Below are 19,936 nucleotides of genomic sequence, written 5' to 3' on the forward strand. Positions count from 1 at the left end.
AAATATCTTCATGGACCATGATCTTTACTTAATATCCTAATGATTTTTGGCATAAAAGAAAAATTGATAATTTTGACCCATACAATGTATTGTTGGTTATTGCTTCAAATATACCCGTGTGACTGGTTTTGTGGTCCAGGGTGACATATATAATAATAATAATAATAATAATAATAATAAGTTTAATTTATATAGCGCTTTTCCAGAGCTCAAAGCGCTTATATATAGTGCTGGACACTACTGTTCTAAAGCATTTATCTGAAATAGAAATCTTTTGTAACATTATACACTACCGTTCAAAAGTTTGGGGTCAGAATTTTTTTTTTTTTTTGGAAAGAAATTAATACTTTTATTCAGCAAGGATGCATTAAATTTATCAAAAGTGACAGTAAACACATTTATATTGTTAAAAAAACCTTTCTATTTCAGATAAATGCTTTTAAACTTTCTATTCATAAAAGATTCCTGATAAAAACTGTTTTCAACATTTATAATACATTTTTTTTTCTTGAGCATCAAATCATCATATTAGAATGATTTCTGAAGGATCATGTGACACTGAAGACTGGAGTAATGATGCTGAAAATTCAGCTTTGATTCACATAGAAAACAGTTATTTTAAATTATAATAATATTTCACAGTTTTACTGTATTTTTGATCAAATAAATGCAGCCTTGGTGAGCAGAAGAGGCATATTTTAAAATCATTTTTAAAAAATCTTAATAATCCCAAACTTTTGAACAGCAGTGTATTTATACACACATGCACACAATTTATAAATATTATAATATTTAAATATTATTTTATTTACACACTCCAGTTGGTGGCAGTAATGTTCCCATTAAGCCCCACAAAAGAAGAAGAAGAATCTCACATGACTGGAGTGTTTGTTCCCGTGATCATCTGTGAGAGAGTCAGAGCCCTGATGGATCAGCTGCAGCTCAACTCTCTCTCCTCAGACAGGTAATGCTTTCCACTGCCAGCAGATTCTCACAGACACTGATGAGAAATGTGCAGGAATGCACTGTGAGTTTGTGTAGACAATGACTGAAGAAAATATATTTTAATAATGCAGTTTGGTTGTGGATGCATCTTCTGTAACTGGGGTACTGGTCCTCAGAACTGTTTGAGACCAACATCTTCTGAGAAGTGATTGTAAAAAAAGCTGATGAATGTAATAAGGGCTTTCTATGGTCATATTGCACTTTTATGCGTCACAGGAATAAGAAGTTTATCTGCAGTCACAAAAGTCAAGAAAAGAAGGTTGTACAAACAGCTGAAGGTAAGTCGTGATGCTTTTTTGTACCTGATCAAGACATTTATTTCATTTTGCATGCTTTATTTGCTACAGTTCTCTATTATCCTAATGTTCTACTAAATTCCCAAGATATTTGCTTTATATCTGGGTTGCTAACATGATATTTGTTATCGCAGGTGTGGCTCCTCATCCTTTAGCTCGTGTGGATGGCAACATTCACTATCAATTTCACACAGAAAATACTGGAGGACAGGTGAGTGTCCTTTCAGTGCCATCATGGATAAATCCTTTATTAAAGACAAGCTTTTTGAGGGGAAGATTCAACCGCTGTCAAATCTGTCTGACATAGTTCATTTTCTGGTAGATGTTTGTCGTTTTGTCTCTTTTAATGGGAACCTCTTAAACTCAGCCAAGTATCTGTCTGGTTTTACCCCAAAATGCCCAAAAATTATATTTCAGAACATTTAATTTCAGTACTTTATTTTATTATTTGATTAATTATTTTAAATTACTTTAATGCATGAAAATGTATAAAAAAAGATATTATTAAAATGCAGTTATGCATCATCATAGTATTTAATTTATGCTGATTGAACAACATTAAAAATACTGAATAAAACAAATATTAAAAATAAATTATATAACGTTATAAAATATTTAATATTAATATATTAATATTTTTTTTCCCTGTAATATAATGAGAACAACTATTGAGAAAATGGGAATAACAAAAGAAACGTGCATTACGGTACTGAGAATTTAGGATAAAATGTACTTGAAAATAGCTTTATTTGTTTTCTCCTATTTGCACTGGCAGTCATGTGATTCTAATCTCTCACTGGGATTGGCACTGGGCCTGTGTCACATGTCAGTCAGGAGGTGGGTCACATGACAGATGTTGGGGAGGGGGGTGTTAAGGGGCATTTACAAATGCGTATTCTTTCAGTGAACAACTGTGTCGTTCTAGACATTTTAATTAGATCATGCACAGCTCTCTGCGTGGACTGGAGGGATGATTATTAAAGGGATGAATGGAGAATTCAGCCAGGAGACGCTGGAAACTTTTCCATGAACACTTTATAGTCAATCATGCCATTTTCCCTACATTTTAGGGCGACAAAAAGCAGCAGACTCTCTTGTTTTGGATGTTGAGATACCTTAAACATCATATCTTGTGGTACAATATCAGCTAAAGTATCATGGCTACATTCACTCTAAAAATAGCTGTAAAAAACTAAACTTCACACAGTAAAACACAGTTTTCCATTAAAACAGTAATATATCGTAAACAATGCATTCTGGGCAGGGACGTGCACAGACATTTTGGGGGGCAGAGGCTCAAATGGGAAAAAGTGCACTTCTCAAAATTATTTATTAAAAAAAAATAAACAAAATGTTAAATATATATATACACAACTCTGATTTCCTTAACAATTTATTTTAATTCCCTCATACTCAAGCAATTGTTTTATACTCAACAGATTTCTGCAAAATCATCAGTTCACACAGAGACCATGGTCTTTTTTCATATTCACTAGGTTTATCACAAGAGCAGGCAACAGCAAAGGAAACTATGCCACAATGTGCATGTTTTCGACGCTACTATTTTCAAGTATGTAGTGGACAATTTTTGAGATTTTGGTCTATTTTTGCTTCCATGTCTTTTTACTCTAATGGAAAGAAAACTACAAAATACACATTTAAATGGTGTTTGTTTTAAGCCTACTACCCTCCGTCTGTTTGCATCTTTAGATTCTTTTCTACATTAACCAAAACAAGCTACTTCATATTTAAACATAAAAACATTTAAAATGTTATGTATTATAACAAATGCCTGCAGAGGGCGCCAAAAGCCTGATGATTGTTGTTGTTACGCAACATGATCAAATCCTTGTTTTTGGCCAAACAGCATTTATTTTAATTAAAAATATAATATTAATTTAACAAATAATAATAATAATATTCGGCCACTTCTTTATGACAGAAATGCTACAGCCACTATAATTTCTTCAACAAGAATATGTGGACTTCAAAACATGCAAACGCAGAGCAAGGGCTTAAACTTTTATTGATGTATTCTTCTGTGTAACAGTAGGTTTAAAAAGGATAGCACTATGCTATGCTGTATTATGATTTTTTAATGGTTTTAATAAATCGTGCATCTTTAGAAAACGGTCTAATAATGCGGTATATTATGTTTCAGATTTAAACGGTATTTTTTTTAGGGTTACAGTCATGGAAAACCTAAAAACATCTGGAAATAGAACAGAATATTCAAACAATATTACTAATCTGCCTGCATTGACAGCATTGTATAGAAACCGTAGACTGTAAAAGAAGATGGCCGACGCATCTTCACAGCTCGAAGTGGAGCCGCAATATCAAGGTCCCGCCCACACTCCCTCAGAATCGGTTAATATACAGTTTACTGCACAACAACACATTATGTCTGTGTGAAATAATCTCAACATTTCCAGAACTGTTTAAAAAAAAATCTCAATCTCAAATGTTGAGATTTAAAAAAAAGCCTAAAAGGACAGAAAATATTTTTTGAAAAAAAATATTTGATGTGTAATTTGATTGTTTATGGAAAGGGTGGGGTTTATGGTCTATACTGCTTCCTGCCACCTGGGGGCGATCGAGATGCTTTGGCTTCACTTTTCAGGGCTCGTGTGGCACGCTTGATGAACTGAGATGGACGATGTCATGACTGTTTTCTCTAGAGCTTCTGTGTAGATAAATAAACTAAATTAATATCTACTGATTTTTACAATAGAAATGAATCAATACTGAACTTGTGAACAATGACACTGTTTTCTTTTAGAGCTGCTATACAGCCAAAACGTTTCCTGCTATCACTTTATTTATATAGTGCTTTTTACAATGCAGATTGCTTCAAAACAGCTATATGTATATAAATATATAATAAATGCATAAATAAAGTTCAAAAGTCATGGAAAGAGTGGTAAAAAAGGCATATTAAGAAATAAATATTGGATCATTCACATGAAAATCACAAATAATCTAAAAAAATCTGTATTTTAATCAACGCTAGTAATGAAAGTCTGGCTGGGTCCGAAATCACATACTCTCTTCAGTAGGTACTTATTTTGAATAAGTGCTTACTAGTTCTTATATAGAACATACCTAAAAAAGATCTGGATGTACATAGCAACACCTTAGCAACCACCCCAAGTACCCTAGCAACCGCTTAGCAACACCTTAGCAATCACTCCGGGTACCCTAGCAATCGCATAGCAACACCCTAGCAACCACCCAGAATACCCTAGCAATCGCATAGCAACACCTAAAGCCGGGGACACACCTAACGATTAGCTGAAACATTCTAAGACTGAACAGAACACACATACCGATTGTTTCCTTCAACTGGAGCCGATTTTAATCGTTGACAGTCGGAGAAGAACACAAACGTTTACGATTGAGACCGCTGCTAAGCAACACACTGTGCGCGGGATCTTGAAAATGGATGTAAACAAACAGCTGGCGCTCTTCATCTGCAGCTATATTTGTGCGGAAAATAACAAAAAAAAAAAGAGGAAAACGCGCACTTTGTTTTCAACAGAGAGAATTTGAGGTGAGTAAACTTTGGTAAATTAATCTATTTTTAGAGCTTGCACTCCGGTGGTGTCGCCGTTGTTAAGCAACGATAAGCTGCGATCCTCAATGAAGCTTGTTCGACTTGAAACGGCACTGTACAGACCATTAAATTACCACAGAAGTAAATTATACTACCACAATGCGACCTCAAAGGGCACTTTCACTTTCGCGATCAAAGGGGCAGGGCTCTTTATATTCTCTCTGTATATATTGTATCATTAACTGTTAATTTTGTATCCGTATCTTTCCAGATAAATAATATACAAAACATGATAAAAAAAAGTCTAACGTTAGTCATTATCTTTATCACTTGTTGCCCCCCTATTGGCTGGTGCCCCAGGACACTCGCCCAATCCCGTCTATGGATAATCCGGTCCTGTACCTGATAAGTTCAAAGCTTCCGCAATAGCAGCCCAGCTTCTTTCCTTATCACTTCTATTATGGTACGTTATTCCTTCGAAGATATGTTGTATTCGTACTCTTGCCAGAGTTCAACCAGTTTTTCTTCCATACCGGTTGTCCAATGTGTATTTATGTTGCAAACGTTTTTTGACGCCATTTCGCCGCTTGTTTACAATCGCCTGACACAGTCTCCAAGGAAACAGAGACGTCATCAGTCGCAAATATTATGCTGCCTTCACGTGCTCTCAGCGCTATTGTAAAAATGACTTTCCTTTCGAAACTTGAATGCGATTTGCTCGTAATCACTACTTCAGAAGTGGGAATTATCAAATTTGAGAAGAATCTTTGCGAGGAGGACTGGCAATGACTTTCTAAAATTCTAAGACTAGAATCGTTAGACGCAGCACACTGCACGATTTTAAGCACCAACTGTAAACACCGACTGAACGCAACTGGCTCTGACTCGGCGCGATTGGACATGATCAGTCGTAAGTATCAAATTACATTCATAATCGGCCTTACAATCGTTAGGTGTGTCCCCGGCTTAAGCAACCACCCCGAGTACTTTAGCAACCGCATAGCAACACCTAAGCAACCACCCCGAGTACTTTAGCAACCGCATAGCAACACCTTAGCAACCACCCCGAGTACCCTAGCAACCGCATAGCAACACCTTAGCAACCACATAGCAACACCTTAGCAACCACCCTGAGTACCCTAGCATCCGCATAGCAACACCTTAGCAACCACTCCGAGTACTCTAGCAACCGCAAAGCAACACCCTAGCTACTGCATAGCAACACCTTAGCAACCAGATAGCAACACCTTAGCAACCACCCCGAGTACCTTAGCAACCGCATAGCAACACCTTAGCAACCACTCCGTTTACCCTAGCAACCGCAAAGCAACACCCTAGCCACCGCATAGCAACACCTTAGCAACCACCCCGAATACTACATTCGCCATGTTGCCCTTATCATGTAACCTACCAGCATCAGCTTCACTGCCATTCACAAATCTTCTCCCGTGGCCTCATGGGATAGTAAAGTGTCCATCGTATGCATACTTCAGAATCTCGCCAGAAGCAGTAGTTCACTTTTATGAGTACAGTGAACTCATTATTTTGTCACATACTGTTTTTCGCCTACTATATAGTAGAGAAGTATTCGATTTCAGGCGCAGCCTCTGTCTCTGTCCTCCTCAGGTGACATACCGAGTGATTCCTGTCTCAGATCAGCGACGCGAGGGTAGAGGGGAAGTCGGAGGGACGGTTAATGTGGTTTCCGCAGCCAACCTCACTGGATCCCAGCTGGTATGGAATCAACACATCTGTCTCCAGCTCGTACTTCATTATGTCATGACGTTCAACACGAGTCTTATTCAACGACCAGCAGAACATGACAACATGTCAGAGCGGAAGATGAATACTACACAATCTCAGCTATAACTGAATAGCCAGATGTTAAGGTTTATGCATTGTAAAATGTTTTAACGCCTGTTTTCTCCCAGAGAGTAATTCAAAACTCTTTCAGTGATGGAGGCAGTCCTGCTGGAGAAGATGACAGAGAGGAGGCACGATGTGTGTATTTCCCAGCATCATCTGTGAGCGAGGGAACAGCCACGGCCCTGTCCATGCAGACATCAGCTGACCACACATTCACACAAACGGCAGGTACGGACACTTTGAGATCTGCCGTCACACTCACATATAGAATCACATGCAACACGCTTCAGTAGATTGAGCAACAGTTCGTTACAGTCATTTCACTTCAGTTAGAGGAAGTTATTAAAACAACGGAAAGTGGAGTGATGGTTCTAACTATTAATTATCTGAATGAACAAGTAATGAAGTTGATTAGTTTATTTTCAAAGTAAGGTGTGCTATTATGCATTTCACAGTGACTTTGAATTGCTGTCTGCTCCTCAAGAGTCCGAAATATTTTCAACAGTCTGAAATATGTGATCATATCAGACTTAATTATTAATAATAATTTAATAATTAATAATAATTATACTTTGACATTTAATCTGATTTAATTACACATGAAAAGAGTATAAAAGAGTATAAAATAATTAATTCATCAATTTGATTTATTATCTCAGAGTAGCTGCATACTAGTTATTTCATATACAACCAATTTTTTGTAAAAAATTATCATCATTCTATCATTATATATGTATATGTATATATATATATATATATATACATATACATATATAATGATAGAATGATGATAATTTTTTACTAAAAATTGGTTGTATATGAAATAACTAGTATGCAGCTACTCAGATATATATATGTGTAATGTTTTTGAAAGAAGTCTCTTATGCTTATCAAAAATACAGAAAAAACAGTAATATTGTGAAATATTATTACAATTTAAAATAATGGTTTTCTATTTTAATATACTTTAAAATATAATTTTTTTCTGTAATGCAAAGCTGAATTTTCAGTATCATTACTCCAGTCTTCAGTGTCACATGATCCTTCAGAAATCATTCTAATATGATGATTTGCTGCTCAGTTATTATCAAAGTTGGAAACAGTTGTGTTGCTTAATATTTTTTGGAAACTGTGATACATTTTTCAGGATTCATTGATGAATAAATAGTCAAAGAGACCAGCATTTATTCAAAATAGAAATATTTTCTAACAATATAAATCTTTACTATCACCTTTTTATCAATTAAACACATCCTTGCTGAAAAAAAGTATTAATTTCTTCCAAAATAAAAGAAAGAAAAAAATACTGACCCCAAACTTTTGAACAGTAGTGTATATTGTTACAAAAAAAATTTAAAATCACGAAAAAAAAAATATTAAGCAGCACAACATTTGTAATAAATCAGCATAATAGAATGATTTCTGAAGGATCATGTGACACTAAAGACTGGATTTAATGATGCTTAAAATTCAGCTTTGTATCACAGACATAATTTATATCAAGTATATTATAATAGAAAACCATTATTTTAAATTGTAATATTATTTTACAATATTACAGTTTTTTTCAGTATTTTTGGTCAAATAAATGCAGCCTTGATAAGCATAAGAGACTTCTTTCGAAAACATTAAAAATAGTAATATTTCCAAACTTTTGAATGGTAGTGTATATATATATATAATATTTAGTCAAACCAAAATTTATTCAGACACCTTGAACATTTCATTCATTAATTCAGTTTATTCACTATAGTTTAAAAAAATGGTAATAAAATATGACAAGATCTCAGAGTTAAACTGTGTCAGAAAACATTAATCTTAATTATGTCAGATAACACTTAAGCAAAACATGGTCAGGTCAAAGTGTCTGAATAATGTTTGGTTGAAAATCAGTTTTACTGGTAGTCCACTGTATGAAGAATTGTTGGGTATAATATGTCACAGTTTACTTTATTTTGCTATCCTCACTTACATAAATGAACTATAGTGTCCTGAACCTACTAGTGTAAAAATATATCAAAAATGTCTGAATAATTTTTGGTTTGACTGTATTATTCATCACGTGTATATATATAAATAATATTGCAGTCATTCTGCCTGTCATTGTGAACCACATACTCTACTACATAATCATACAATAAATCTCTTATCAGAATAAACATGAGTTCTCTCAGTGGCAGTAAATGTGATTTGAATTTAGTATGTGAAGCAATGCAACATCAGTCGTCTCTCTCGTTTAGGTCAATTCTACGTGATGATGACTCCTTCAGATGCTCTGCATTCTGCCTCTCAGCGGACTATAGCTCCACGCACACATACATACACTGTGTAAGTACAAAAGAGTGGCACAAAACAGGTGTTATGCTTTTAAGCTCTGTATTTTAGTGTCAATTTACCACAGAAGATCATTCTACAAAAATCTCAAATTGCATTTAAAGCCTACTGACAGCATAAGACAGGTGTTGTCCATTAAAGCGTAATTTGTTTTAAATCCATAACGTTCATTAGTATTGAATGAGGCACATTTACACATTTTATAGGTTGAATAATAATGCGTCAGGGGTCTGTGTTTTGAATTTGGGATAGGATTTACCCAGGGAGTGATTGCACCTTTGCATGCTCCTTGTGCCTTGCTCTCCATTTAACCTTGGGATCCCGCTAGCGCATTGGCAAATCCATACGAAACAGGGCTGTTTGTCACGATTCTGGTTTTTGACAGGATCATGTGCTCAAATTCAGTCATAATTCATGGAAGAGAGTGGTTTGTTGTGCTTCCTTCTGAAGGTGCTGTTTTTACACTGCAGAAGCAGAAGTGTTGTGAAAACGGGTGATGCTCACGCGTTCGTGCGGTTGCAACATCCTCATCCTCCAAAATAGGCTCAGTAGAAATATCCTGCTGAAGAATCGCGTGTCAGAGGTGTTTGTTTCAGTCGTTCTTGTTTGATTATTTCCTCCTTTTGGACACACACAGCTTTTGCGAAATCTGCAGCGTAATGGATTTCACAAGAGTCTTAATCTTACTTTCTTCCATAAGAATTACAAATCCCTTATTATTAGTTCCTGGGGAAAAAAGCCAGTGTAGTTAGAGAGTGTGGGTTGCATGCAGAATAAAATACTATTCCTATACTATTATGGTATTTTTACTAATAAATTAATTTTAGTTTTAGCTGTGTGCTTTTAAACTGTCTAAAAATGTCTCAAGTTTTCAAAATATTGTCAAAAATGATGGTTTGCTCTGTTGTACACCCAGATTTTGGCAAATGTAGTATGTTATTTACAAACCCGATTCCAAAAAAGTTGTGACGTACAAATTGTGAATAAAAACAGAATGCAATGATGTGGAAGTTTCAAATTTCAATATTTTATTCAGAATACAACATAGATGACATATCAAATGTTTAAACTGAGAAAATGTATCATTTTAAGGGAAAAATAAGTTGATTTTTAATTTCATGGCATCAACACATCTCAAAAAAGTTGGGCCAAGGCCATGTTTACCACTGTGTGGCATCCCCTCTTCTTTTTATAAGAGTCTGCAAACGTCTGGGGACTGAGAAGACAAGTTGCTCAAGTTTAGGGATAGGAATGTTGTCCCATTCTTGTCTAATACAGGCTTCTAGTTGCTCAACTGTCTTAGGTCTTCCTATTTATCTTCCTCTTTATGATGCTCCAAATGTTTTCTATGGGTGAAAGATCTGGACTGCAGGCTGGTCATTTCAGTACCCGGATCCTTCTTCTACGCAGCCATGATGTTGTAATTGATGCAGTATGTGGTCTGGCATTGTCATTTTGGAAAATGCAAGGTCTTCCCTGAAAGAGACGACGTCTGGATGGGAGCATATGTTGTTCTAGAACTTGGATATACCTTTCAGCATTGATGGTGCCTTTCCAGATGTGTAAGCTGCCCATGCCACACGCACTCATGCAACCCCATACCATCAGAGATGCAGGCTTCTGAACTGAGCGCTGATAACAACTTGGGTTGTCCTTGTCCTCTTTAGTCCGGATGACATGGCGTCCCAGTTTTCCAAAAAGAACTTCAAATTTTGATTCGTCTGACCACAGAACAGTTTTCCACTTTGCCACAGTCCATTTTGAATGAGCCTTGGCCCAGAGAAAACGCCTGCGCTTCTGGATCATGTTTAGATATGGCTTCTTTTTTGACCTATAGAGTTTTAGCCGGCAACGGCGAATGGCACGGTGGATTGTGTTCACCGACAATGTTTTCTGGAAGTATTCCTGAGCCCATGTTGTGATTTCCATTACAGTAGAATTCCTGTATGTGATGCAGTGCCGTCTAAGGGCCTGAAGATCACGGGCATCCATGTTTGTCCGGCCTTGACCCTTACGCACAGAGATTGTTACAGATTCTCTGAATCTTTGGATGATATTATGCACTGTAGATGATAATTTTTCTCTGAGAAATTCCTTTCTGATATTGCTCCACTATTTTTCGCCGCAGCATTGGGGGAATTGGTGATCCTCTGCCCATCTTGTCTTCTGAGAGACACTGCCACTCTGAGAGGCTCTTTTTATACCCAATCATGTTGCAAATTGACCTAATAAGTTGCAAATTGGTCCTCCAGCTGTTCCTTATATGCACATTTAACTTTTCCGGCCTCTTATTGCTACCTGTCCCAACTTTTTTGGAATGTGTAGCTCTCATGAAATCCAAAATGAGCCAATATTTGGCATGACATTTCAAAATGTCTCACTTTCAACATTTGACATGTTATCTATATTCTATTGTGAATAAAATATAAGTTTATGAGATTTGTAAATTATTGCATTTCTTTTTTATTCACAATCATGTTTTTGGAATCGGGTTTGTAGATCTTCCATGCATACAAACAATTTAATATTATATTCACAGTATAAATACTGCATAAATTGCAGGCTGTGTTCTTGAGAGATGTGTCTGTTCATGTCAGATTTTCTTTTCAGCAAAGATAGTAACCATCCAGTCAAACTGTTTCTGTCATTTTCCATCTACCTTAAAGCTGAAATGTCATTCATTACTTAATCATAGCGTTTTTTGAAATGTCTGAAATAAATTTGCCCCTTTTCTGCAGAGATGAACTCAACACACAGCAGCATGAAGCTTTTAACTGGTGAGAAGAACTTTTACATCCCCTTAAGCCAAAATAAACCCAAAGAAACAAAAAACTGTCTCTTAAAGGTATAGAGAGTCATTTCTGTGCCACAAAATTAACACCTAATTTGAGTAAATGTTGACTTTGTTGAGTGAAATTAAAGACAAATTCACTAAGTATTGTGACACACCTCTTGATTATTGAACTTTTGTGAAAAAAAATGGGTTGTTCTTATAGGGGACCTATTATGTCCCTTTTACAAGATGTAATATAAGTCTCTGGTGTCTCCAGAATGTGTCTGTGAAGTTTCAGCTCAAAATACCCCACAGATCATTTATTATAGTTTGTCAAATTTGCCCCTATTTGGGTGCAAAAACACGCCGTTTTTGTGTGTGTCCCTTTAAATGCAAATGAGCTGCTGCTCCCCGCCCCCTTTCCAGAAGAGGGCGGAGCTTTAACAAGCTTTATGAGTGAATGGGGGACGAGATTTTGAAGCTTAAAAAATCGCATCCATCCATCATAAAAGTAATCCATACAACTCCAGGGTGTTAATAAAGGCCTTCTGGAGTGAAGTGATGCATTTTTGTAAGAAAAATATCCATATTTATTAGCCCCTGGAGCCGTATGGATTACTTTTTTGATGGATGCATGCGCTTTTTTGGGCTTCAAAATATCGCCCCCTATTCACTCCCATTATAAAGCTTGGAAGAGCCAGGATATTTTTTAATATATCTCTGATTGTGTTTGGCTGAAAGAAGACAGCCTTCTGTGCATTTATATTCCTCCGTATATAGTGCTTTTATATAAAGATAGACTTCCTGTAGAGTAAATAAAAGCATCTTCAGTTCTTCAGTTTTTGTTGAAAGCATCTCGCTTCCTTCATGGCGTTTTGTGAGATGCTTTACCTTACCTGGTGTTGCGTATTCTCCCTTCTGCGGTGTGACAGATGTGATGCTGCGGAGTCGTGACTTAATTAAAGCATACCTGAGGGAAGATTCCACGCGGAGAACAGTTGTGTCATTAGGCTAAAGTCGGGCCTCGTCGCAGACGGCAGCTGTTTGCAGCACCACAATTTATAACCTAATGAACACAGCCGATGCCGAGACTCCCCTGAGATCACACGCGAAGGGCAGAGAGACCGTACGGAGATATCTGCCAGTCCACACTAATACTAACTGTAACCTTACAAAGCTGAGACTAGTCTTTAGGGCAGTGCGTCTGTGCTTTACGTGCTCCATGGCGAACGTGAACAGGCCCTGCTTCCTGTAACTCACACTGGGGCCGTCCGGCCCTGGACATACTCACTAGTGGTTGACCCCACGGTATTTATGCCGATGCCGATATCATGAGTGAAGGGCGGCTGATCGTGTGTTTAATGTGAATGCATACATAATAAAATGCAAATGAAAGCAAATGAGATCCACACAACATTGCTGAAATGAAATTATCACTTATTTTAAACGATACTGAGCGGTAATTTAAATTTTGTGCAAGTAAAAAAAAACATGCATTGACCAGACTGTCTGTAGCTTTTAACAAATTAAAAGATTATTCTTTTGTTACATTAATTTTATTTATTACTATGGTTATTTCCCAAAGCAGTAAATTGATTTATTATTATTATTTCTTAAAACATTTTTTCATTTAAAAAACTAAATCATTTATGCAGCCAAGTCTCAAATGACAGAAATGTGCTTGTTTATTTAATTTATTTTTGTTTTGTTTTGCATTTTGTTTTATTTAGTGTTTTTGTTTGTTTTATAATGGTTTTGTTTATTTTATGTTTTTGTATTTTGTGTTTGATTTTTTGTTTATTTTTTTGTTTTATTTTGTTTTATTTTGTTTGTTTTATTTTGTGTTTGTTTTGTGTTTGCTTTATTTTGTTTGAATTTTTTGTTTATTTTTTGTTTTATTTTGTTTACTTTGTTTTATTTTGTATTTGTTTTGTGATGGTTTTGTTTATTTTGTGTTTGATTTTTTTGTTTATTTTTTAGTTTTATTTTGTTTACTTTGTTTTATTTTGTGTTTGCTTTATTTTGTGTTTGATTTTTTTGTTTATTTTTTGTGTTATTTTCTTTACTTTGTTTTATTTTGTTTGTTTTATTTTGTGTTTATGTTGTGTTTGTTTTATTTTGTGTTTGTTTTGTTTGCTTTATTTTTTGTTTTGTTGTTTTTGTGTTTTTATTTTGTGTTTGTTTTGTGATTGTTTTATTTTGTGTTTATGTTGTTTTATTTTATTTTGTTTATTTAGTGTTTGTTTTATTTTGTTTTTATTTTGTGTTTGCTTTATTTTGTTTACTTTGTTTTATTTTGTGTTTGTTTTGTGTTTGCTTTATTTTTTGTTTGTTTTATTTTATTTTGTTTATTTAGTGTATGTTTTATTTTGTGTTTGTTTTATTTTATTTTTTGTTATTGTTTTATTGTGTTTGTTGTTTGTTTTATTTTGTGTTTATTTAGTGTTTGTCCTTTATTTTTGTTTATGTATGTATGTATTTATGTATCTTATGTAGCTTATGTATATATGTGTATATTTAGTGGTTTAGTTTTTTGTTTTTATTTATTATTATTATTTTTTAATATGTTATGTTTTGAAAGATACGATTGCAAATTTTTGTGCTCCATTATTACTGCAGGAAAATGGACAGTCCGCGCACCCCTAGAGATGAGAGGAGAAGAGCACAACATAATGAAGGTCAGTGAATTCTCTTAATCTAATATGAGTCTTTACTCTGTAAAAAGCAAAGCAACAGACCCTAGGTAACTAATACTGTTCCCATCCCAAAGATTCTGACACTGAAAATGAATCTCAGCAGGCTCTGATGTTCAGTATATCTGCCTGCAGATGTCAGTAGAGGGTTGATAGACTGAACACGTATTGCAACTTTAGATGATATGGCCCAGATTTTGCCTCTGATCTCCTTCTTGCTGTTGATGTGCAGTTGAAAGGCGGCGGCGAGACAAAATCAACAACTGGATTGTGACGCTTTCGAAAATCATCCCAGACTGTGGCATAGATGGTACCAAGACTGGAGCGGTGAGCTGCATGATGCATTTTTCACCTAAATGAAAATCTAACCTTACTATATTGACCTGTTATGTACAATAGATGCCCTGAAAGTGCATCTGTCTAAAGTGCAGTGCATGTTTTTTTGTTCCTCCAGAGTAAAGGTGGGATCCTGTCAAAGGCGTGTGATTACATTGGAGAGCTGAAGCAGCATAACCAGAGGCTGCAGGAGAGTTTGAGAGGAGCAGAGAGAGTGCAGATGGACAATGAGCTGCTCAGACAGCAGGTACGTCGCTGAGCACCAAACCTTTAACATCATCTGTAGCGAGCTGAGTTGCGATTTGTCACTGACCTTGTCTGTAATCACGTTACCTATTCTGTATACATATGTGCTGTTTTCCTTATGGGGACCAAAAAATGTCCCCACGAGGATTTTGGATATTGCCATAATGTAACGTAATATAACTGAACCACACACACACAATTTCATTCTCAGTCTGCCCTTCATTGGAAAGCCACATAGGTCACTAATTAGCCAAATCGCATAAATTAACCCATTACTGGGCTGTGCATGTTAAACAACACCAGAAGAGGGTGCTGAAAACATACCTGTCAAATTAAACAAGGACGTAATATCTTTTTTATTTTATTTTTACTTTTTGTTTTATCTTATTTTATTCTATTCTATTTAATTTAATTTATTTATTTTATTCTATTTTATTCTGTTTTTTCTGTTTTATTATATTTTATTTTACTTTTTGTTTTATTTTATTCTATTCTATTTTATTCTATTCTATTCGTAATATCTTTTTTTATTTTTACTTTTTGTTTTTTCTTATTTTATTCTATTCTATTTAATTTAATTTATTTATTTTATTCTATTTTATTCTGTTTTTTCTGTTTTATTATATTTTATTTGACTTTTTATTTTAATTATTCTATTTTATTCTATTCTATTCGTAATATCTTATTTTATTTTTACTTTTTGTTTTTTTATTTATTCTATTTTATTTTATTCTGTTTTTTCTGTTTTATTCAATTTTATTTTAGTTTTTGTTTTATTTTGTTTTATATTCTGTTTTATTCTATTTTAATTTATTCAGTTCTATTCTGTTCTTTTCTACTTTATTTTATTCTATTTTATTTTATTTCACTTTGTTTATTCTATTGTATTTGATTTGATTTATTTATTTTATTCTGTTCAATTTTCTGTTTATTCTGTTCTATTTGATTTTATTTATTTATTTTATTCTATTTTATTTTCACTCTATTATTCTGTTCTATTTTATTCGATTTTACTTTATTTTATTTTATTCTATTCTGTTGTATTCTGTTCTATTCTACTTTATTTTATTGTATTTTATTTTACCTTTTGTTTTATTCTATTCTATTTTATTCTATCCCTTGATTTCATTCTGTTCTATTTTATTCTATTTTATTGTTTTATTTTGATCCAATTTATTCTATTCTATTCGTAATATCTTATTTTATTTTTACTTTTTGTTTTTTTATTTATTCTATTTTATTTTATTCTGTTTTTTTCTGTTTTATTCAATTTTATTTTAGTTTTTGTTTTATTTTATTTATTCTGTTTTATTCTATTTTAATTTATTCAGTTCTATTCTGTTCTTTTCTACTTTATTTTATTCTATTTTATTTTATTTCACTTTGTTTATTCTATTGTATTCTATTTGATTTTATTTATTTATTTTATTCTATTTTATTTTGTTCTTTTTTAATTTATTCTAATTTATTCTATTCTATTTGATTTTACTCTATTTTGTTTTGTTTTATTCTGTTCTATTTGATTTTATTTATTTATTTTATTCTATTTTATTCTATTTTATTTTACTCTTTATTATTCTGTTCTATTTTATTCGATTTTACTTTATTCTGTTTTATTTTATTCTATTCTATTGTATTCTGTTCTATTCTACTTTATTTTATTGTATGTTATTTTACTTTTTGTTTTATTCTATTGTTTTATTTTTATTCTATTTTATTCTATTTTATTTAATTGTATTTATTTATTCTATTTTATTTTATTCTATCCCTTGATTTCATTCTGTTCTATTTTATTCTATTTTATTGTTTTATTTTGATCCAATTTATTCTATTCTATTTAATTCTATTTTACTTTATTTTATTTTATTATATTATATTTTATTCTATTTTTTACTCCTTTATTTATTTATTTAATTTCATTTCATTTCATTTCATTTCATTTCATTTCATTTCATTTCATTTCATTTTATTTTATTTTATTTTATTTTATTTCATTTTATTCCTGTAGCAGAAACTGTAGTAGAGCATGGCACTAGCAATGCCGAGGTCATGTGTTTCAGCCTGGGAATGCATGAATTTAAAAATAATAATATAACTTCGATTCAATGTACGTAACTTTGGATAAAAGCGTCTGACAAATGCACAAATGTAAACGTAAGTATCATACAAAACATTTGCCTCTACATCTTCAGATTTAATAATCACCTTCTCTGATGTTGGTTTCAGTTGGAGGAGCTCAAGAGCGAGAACAGCCTTCTCCGAGCACAGCTGGAGCATCACGGCATTGACATGTTCACAGCGGCTCCGGCACAATGAGCTCCAGACATTCTGGGAAAGAGATTGTGGCCTTTCCAGATGACAAAAGGCCTTCAGAGAATGACATAGGACTGAAGTGGGCCGAATGACATATGCTGGCTTGTGCTCCGTCTGTGCCGACCGAGTCGAGAGTCTCTCTCAGTGACTGGATGCTCTTCTTGTCTGATACAGTGAAGCCAGGCTTGCTGCAGTGGAGGTCAGAGGTCAAGACGTTTTTATTAGCGCCGACACCAGGACCCTATGATCCTAAAAGCAGCTATTTATTCATCCTGACTAACTCCGGACTAAACAGAGGAATACAGTTTTAGTTTTCTCTGCCTTATAATACACCCCAGACATTTTCCTTTTGCTAATTTTCCAGCTTTGTTGCTTTCAATTTTGCCTTCGTGCTTTTTCTTGAAGTATTAGTTGTTTGTTCAGTGCCTCGTTTAATTTAAAATTCTCCCAGAGAAAATCTGCCGCTTTGTGGTGTTTCGGAAGGTCGTTACGGGATGAATGAAGCCGTGATGAAATGTCATTAGCGGTTCCAGTGAAATTTAGTGTTAAAATCAGAACAAAAGCACCTGCTCGTACGAGTCCCTCTAAAAGAAAGCTCTGATGCAAGAAAATGAGCTCCGTCTGGGATTATTAGCTTCTTATCTCGGAAGTTCGGAAGGCATCACCTAATCTAAGAAGCAAATGAGAAAATATTCACAAAGCTATCGAGTTTGCTTTGTAGCTAAATGCTGGACATCTCAGGAATGAAAAAATGTTTGTTACTGTGTGTTTTATTCTGATCATCAGGTCCAAAACACCTGATTAACATGGACAATTTGCAATCCACAAATGTTACAAATAGCCACTTTATTCTTAGTTTACTTTCTTGAAACTTTTTGTGTCATATTTATATAAACCAATTTAAGAGAATAGTTTTGTTCTGTTATTTTCCTCATAGTCCAAGTCATTATTCACTCATTAACCACAGCTCAGATGGCAAGAGACGTGCAAACCGATGATTTGATGTCATGCATTTAAAGGTTCCCGTAAATACAACTTTTTTAGACTTGGAATATGACGTTTTTATGGTGTTTTTGTCCTTTTTGGAGCTTGCTGCCACAGCTATTACAACCACTATTGTGGTCATGAAGATTTTTCAGTTCTCATTTCGTGTTCCTTTGAAGAAATAACAGGTTTGGAACGACAATGGTGCGTAAATTACCCAAGGTTTTTATTTTTGGGTGAACTGTTATTTTAAAGTGCCTCTGTTATGCTATTTTAAAAGTTCCTGATTTTGTTTTGGAGTCGACGGGTTTACACGCATCCAAGGTCAAAAAACACTTGAAAAAGCACATTGCAGCATCAGCTCTTTTCTCACAGTGTCTGAAACAGTTCAATAAAGGATTCAGTCTCTCCAAACTCCTCCTTTCCGAGAGCCTGCTCTGTTCTGATTGGTCAGAAGTCCCAGTCTGTTGTAGGAATGTTAATGATTAATCAACAATCAGTTAATTGTCGATCATACATTTAATCGATAAAACTTCTTGATCATCGAAAAAAGGGTTAGTTGACCCAAAAATGAAAATTCTGTCATTAATTCCTCACCCTCATGTCGTTTCACACCCGTAAGACCTTCGTTCATCTTCAGAACACAAATTAAGATATTTTTGATGAAATCCGATGGCTCAGTGAAGCCTGCATTGACATCAAGATAATTAACACTTTCAGTGTCCAGAAAGACGTTTTTAAAACAGGTCATGTGACTACAGTGGTTCAACCTTATTGTTATGAAGCGATGAGAATATTTTTTGTGCGCCAAAAAAACAAAATAATGACTTTATTCAACAATATCTAGTGATGAGCGATTTCAAAACACTGCTTCATGAAGCTTTACGAATCTTTTGTTTTGAATCAGTGGTTCAGAACATGTATCAAACTGCCAAAGTCATGTGATTTCAGTAAACAAGGCCTTGTTATGTCATAAGTATTTAGAAATTTCAATGGTTCACCACTGGGGGGCGTGACTTTGGCAGTTTGATACACTGTCTGAACCACTGATTCAAAACAAATGATTCGTAAAGCTTCATGAAGCAGTGTTTTGAAATCGCTCATCACTAGATATTGTTGAATAGAGTCGTTATTTTGTTTTTTTTTTGATGCAAAAAAAAGTATTCTTGTTGCTTCATAACATTAATAACCAATGCAGGCCTCACTGAGCCATCGGATTTCATCAAAAATATCTTAATTTGTGTTCTGAAGATTAACAAAGGTCTTGGTCTGTTGATTTTGTGTAGGCCTATCTATATCTGATTTATCTCATATAGGATGCATTACGCTGTAGTAAAGCATGCCGGCAGCTTCAGCGCAGCTCAAACAGCAAATATGAACAACTAATAATGACTATGATTGGGACTGTCATATTACATAACATTATAAAAAGAACAATAATGTTATAAAACATTGTGAATTAGTTGGGTTTAGTTGCTGTTTAGTTGTTTTATCGTGTTGCTCCAGGAAGGCCGCGTCCACAACATGATTCATT

At 34.2% G+C, this 19,936-nt stretch overlaps 1 protein-coding gene across 2 annotated transcripts; it reads left to right on the forward strand.

Moving 5' to 3' along the window:
- The first annotated feature begins 821 nt into the window (after positions 1-821).
- Positions 822-18,816, forward strand: LOC125243231 (upstream stimulatory factor 2). 2 transcript variants are annotated; one of them, XM_048152713.1, is made up of 11 exons: positions 822-964; positions 1,222-1,283; positions 1,436-1,512; positions 6,484-6,591; positions 6,789-6,951; positions 8,964-9,051; positions 11,796-11,834; positions 14,450-14,508; positions 14,756-14,850; positions 14,978-15,106; positions 17,332-18,816. In XM_048152713.1, exons 1-11 carry the CDS (start codon positions 834-836, stop codon positions 17,419-17,421), a joined length of 1,041 nt encoding a protein of 346 aa, XP_048008670.1. In that variant the 5' UTR covers positions 822-833; the 3' UTR covers positions 17,422-18,816. The 2 variants fall into 2 exon arrangements, with proteins under 2 accessions (XP_048008670.1, XP_048008671.1); XM_048152714.1 differs by lacking the exon at positions 11,796-11,834.
- Positions 18,817-19,936: the final 1,120 nt, after the last annotated feature.

This window comes from Megalobrama amblycephala, linkage group LG13, assembly GCF_018812025.1.
Source record: "Megalobrama amblycephala isolate DHTTF-2021 linkage group LG13, ASM1881202v1, whole genome shotgun sequence".
Taxonomy (NCBI): Eukaryota; Metazoa; Chordata; class Actinopteri; order Cypriniformes; family Xenocyprididae; genus Megalobrama; species Megalobrama amblycephala.